Below are 3,988 nucleotides of genomic sequence, written 5' to 3'. Positions count from 1 at the left end.
GACAGAGGCCCCGGGAGTAACAGCACTGCGGGCTGCCCACGGGCGGGGAGCAAGGCGCTGCCAGCAGAGCCGGGAAAGCAAAGCGCTCAGGTTAATTTTGTTCCAGACTGAAAAAAAAAAAAACCCAAACCAAAAACCCATGGAGATGCTTTTCCTTGTGTTTATAAAAGATTTCTATTTATTTCCTGATGATTTTTTTTTCTCCCCTGGTGTATAAATATGCCCAGCAGGGCAGGAAGCTAGCATCCCCAGGGGCGGGCGGGCAGCCAGCCCAACTCCCTCGCCTTCGCTCTACCTCCCGTGAAAGCCAGTCCTGCCCTTTTGAGCTGCTTGGGTTTCTAGTTCCCCACCTTCACACAGCCCCCGGGTTTGCTGCTAACTGCTTCCCGCTGCCTCCTGTGGAGCAGACTAACTTCAGGCCTTACAACAGTTCTGCGCAGGAGCCGACGGATTGGAAGAGGAGAGGGAGTCCTCCTTTAAGCTTCAAATTCAAACTCGAAGTACTGGGGATCGAAGTAATGGATGCGAACGTAGCCGTCCTCACCCCCGCTGCTGTAACTGTACGGGAGGAAAAACAAGATAAAGTCACCGATGTTGTCAGGAGCTCACAGTGTCTACGTTTATACCAGTATTGGCGTCTGTTCTCACGACCCCCTCTAAAAACTAATAAAGGAGTCGCAGGACAGAAAACAGTATCGGTGACGCAGCCAAAACGTGCGACGGGGCGCAAGTGCAACCCGCCAGGCAGCCTGGGGGGAGGCAGCAGGGCCGGAATAGGAGAACTCAGGAAGGTGCTGGCTCCGTTCCCACTGCAGAGCTCCGGTGAGCCCAGCCCTATCCTAACCAAAAGGTGGGCTAGGCTTGACTGGGGCACGCGGCAGGACCCACGGAGATCCTCACCTCTTCCCATCGGGGTGAAAAGCAACACTATTTATCGGACCGAAGTGACCCTTCACTCTGCCAAACTCTTCTTCAAAAGCCAGGTGGAAGAACCTGGGAGAAGGAAGATTTAAATTACCACGAGAAGTCAGGAGCCTGGGTAGGGACAGGGGTTTCCTCAAAAAAGCTCTGCAAGTTTAACGACTCCTCCAGCACTGCCAGGAACAAGATGCCCTGGGATGAGCACTCCTGCACTGGCAGGAGTCCTCCAGGTGAGGACTCAGCCCTGCCAGAAGTAAAGGACCAACCTCGCCTCAAATTTGCCAATCCTGGTGGAGGTCGTGGTCACGTCCATGGCCTCTTGCCCACCACCAAGCACGACCTGCAAAGGAGAGAAGCCACGACACTTCAGTGCTGCTTACACCACACGCTCAGCGGCAGCCAGGCGAGGACAGAGCCAAGCCTTGGGGGGGCCTCCGACTAAGGCAGCAGATCCCACGAACTCCTGAGCAGGCCTGACTCCAGCCCCAGAGAAGTTCCCGCCTCCCAGACAGACTCGTTTGAAGATCAGAGGACACCAACCCTTGTTCCCTGCACCAGACCGCAGTAAAGTTCCCCAGACGCATCCTACAGTCGTGTTTTTTAGCTGGACTGGCGACACTCTGCCTTCCAGCTACCTGGGACAACGGAGGAGTCACAGTAAGGCCGTTACGATGAGCGAGCTCATTCTTACGTGATCAAAAATGGGGGAGAGCGCAGCAGAGTTCACCGGTCGCTCCGTCCGGAACGTCTTCAAATGCTCAAGTGTCGTGCAATCAAATAGCTAGGAGGCAAAAGGGAGAGAGTTATTCTGCAAGAGGGCTGGCAGCCCAACTAAGTCACACAAATCTGGCTGCTAGTCCTCACCTGGGCAGATGTTAGCTCTCTAGTCACTCACGGGCACCCAAATCCCAAAAACATGTCCCCAGAATGCCAAAATACTAATGCTAAGGTAACTCTCACCTCTGTCACCCTCTGGAGGTAGCAAACTGCAGCCTTAATTTTGGCAATGTTGTTTCCGATGCCTGGCTCTTAATTTAGCGTGGTGGTGCTTCCCCTTTCTCACTGAACTTTCCCACTAAGCTTTGACTTTACGCCTACTCAAATTCCTGAGGGCACCGCCGCGATAGCCACGGCTCTGAGCAGCGGTCCTGCGAGCAAACATCAACAGTCCACTGCACTTCCAACGGGAGGCCTCACCTTGGCTGTGTTGTCCTTGGAGGCAGTGATGAACATGGTCATGTCCCTGGAGGTCTGAATATCGTTGATTTGCTTGGTGTGCTCCTTGATGTTTGAAAGCTGCTCCCCTGACTGAGGGGTAAAGAAAGCAGTTTCAGCGCGCCGGCAAGCGAAGCGAGCGTACGCGCAACCTCCCCGTTAAAAACAATTCAGGAGATGTCGCCGTCAACAGCAGCGCAGACGTTGGTACGTCAGCCTCGCTCAAGGGAGCCGCGTACTTTAGCTATCCTCCCATGAGGCTGCTGGCTTGAGCCAAAAAGCTCATATTCTGTCCCATCACCACAACAGGAATGCTGCGATATCCTCCCCCCGGCACTGCTGCCCGAGGGAGATGCTGTTCCTTATCAGACTGACCTTGGCGCTGAACTGGTTCAGCTCTCCGTTCTCATGTCCTGCGATGATGAACTCTCCCAGAGGGCCCCACACAGCACTAGTGATTTTAGAGTCGCTGCAGGGGATTTTCATGTAAGGCTCGTTGTTCTCTGCAGGAAGGAAGGAAGGAGACAGACAGACAGACAGACACAGTGGCACCGGCGATCAACGCTTCCCCTTATTCCCTGGTGCAGGCACCGGCCCAGATTCCTCACCGATCTGGCTGGGGTCCCGGAGGTCAAAGAAGCTCACAAAACACTGATAGCCCATCTGCTTGTCTGTGGAAAACATGATGATGTTTCCCCCGAAGTCGAAGCCACACGTCCTCACCGCTGAGCTGGTCTTCACCAGAGCGAGCTGCTTTCCTGAACACAGAGCAGAAAACCGCCAGTCACTTCCCCGGGTCCTTCACTGCGAGGTCAATGAAAACGAGCAGCTGAGCGGCAGGGTCAGAGGGAGGGCGAGAGCATCGGGCGTAGCCGACAAGCAAGTTCGGTGACCTGCAAGCACTCACCGCACGTTTCGACTGCTTGGGCGGTAAAGTGAGTGAATTGACTAAATGTTCAATAGAAACCAGGCGCGCGCACACACAGAGCCTCCCCTCCGGCAGTCTGAGTTAGGATTCAGACTCCTTTCAGAGGGGCGAACAAGCGCACGTTACGCTGCCACCACGTCCTCCAGGCTTAGCAGACTTCACGGCAGGACAGAGCTGTGACTCAAAGGCAGCTACGCGGGAAGGGGAGCGTCTTACCCGTCTCACAGTCCCAGAGCCGACAGCTGTTATCCGCAGAGCCGGTGAGCACGTGTCGGGTGTCCCCTAGGTCACCAGTTAGGGAATATCAGCGCGTTCTCAGTCCCGGAAAGCTACTGTCTAAATTCCCAGAGAATATTTATACACAAGATTCAAAAGCCGTATTACACAGAGAGTGGACAAGCTCCATACCAGGGCCGCAACACTCCAGTACAGACAGACACGGAGTCCAAGTGCTCCCGTTACAAAACCCACAACCTTCCGCTTGAAACGTTAAAGAAAAAGGCTCCAGCTCTCGCGTTAACACAACCTTTGCACATTTTTGTCTCCGCTACCTGCTGCCCACGCTGGAGACAGAAGACCTTGTGCAACTCGGACACCTTCCCTGAGCTCCCCGGGCCCCCGCGGCAAAAGCAGCGAAGCACAAAGGAGAGCAGACGGGGCACGCTGCACACGTTATTCCAAACAGCAGCCCGGGAAGAAAAATACCCAGAAGACGGAGTAAGGGAAAGACAGCAGAAGAGTTAAATGGGCTGCATCGCCCCCGTGCTCCTCTTCAAGAGGAAACAGTGCAGCAGCTGGGAGGAATCGGCTCAAGTGAATCACCGTAAAGAACACCACGGGACGGACAAACTGGTTTCTGCGGTCAAAGGATACAGTCCGCATCCACGCACCAGACGGCTCCTGTGTGGCCGTTGGAGGGGGCGG

The 3,988-nt window shown here is 54.8% G+C and overlaps 1 protein-coding gene across 1 annotated transcript; it reads right to left on the bottom strand.

Annotated features, from left to right (window-relative positions):
• Positions 1-142: 142 nt before the first annotated feature.
• EIF3I (eukaryotic translation initiation factor 3, subunit I) lies at positions 143-3,983 on the bottom strand (the record flags this gene model as incomplete). The annotated part of the gene is made up of 9 exons (XM_009332219.1): positions 143-558; positions 901-993; positions 1,188-1,261; positions 1,613-1,702; positions 2,119-2,229; positions 2,512-2,639; positions 2,745-2,894; positions 3,281-3,346; positions 3,938-3,983. Coding segments are annotated over 9 exons (840 nt in total), but the record flags the coding sequence as incomplete, so codon positions are not given.
• Positions 3,984-3,988: the final 5 nt, after the last annotated feature.

Source organism: Pygoscelis adeliae, unplaced genomic scaffold (assembly GCF_000699105.1).
Source record: "Pygoscelis adeliae isolate BGI_AS28 unplaced genomic scaffold, ASM69910v1 Scaffold359, whole genome shotgun sequence".
Taxonomy (NCBI): Eukaryota; Metazoa; Chordata; class Aves; order Sphenisciformes; family Spheniscidae; genus Pygoscelis; species Pygoscelis adeliae.
This window is presented reverse-complemented; position numbering and strand designations above follow the sequence as displayed.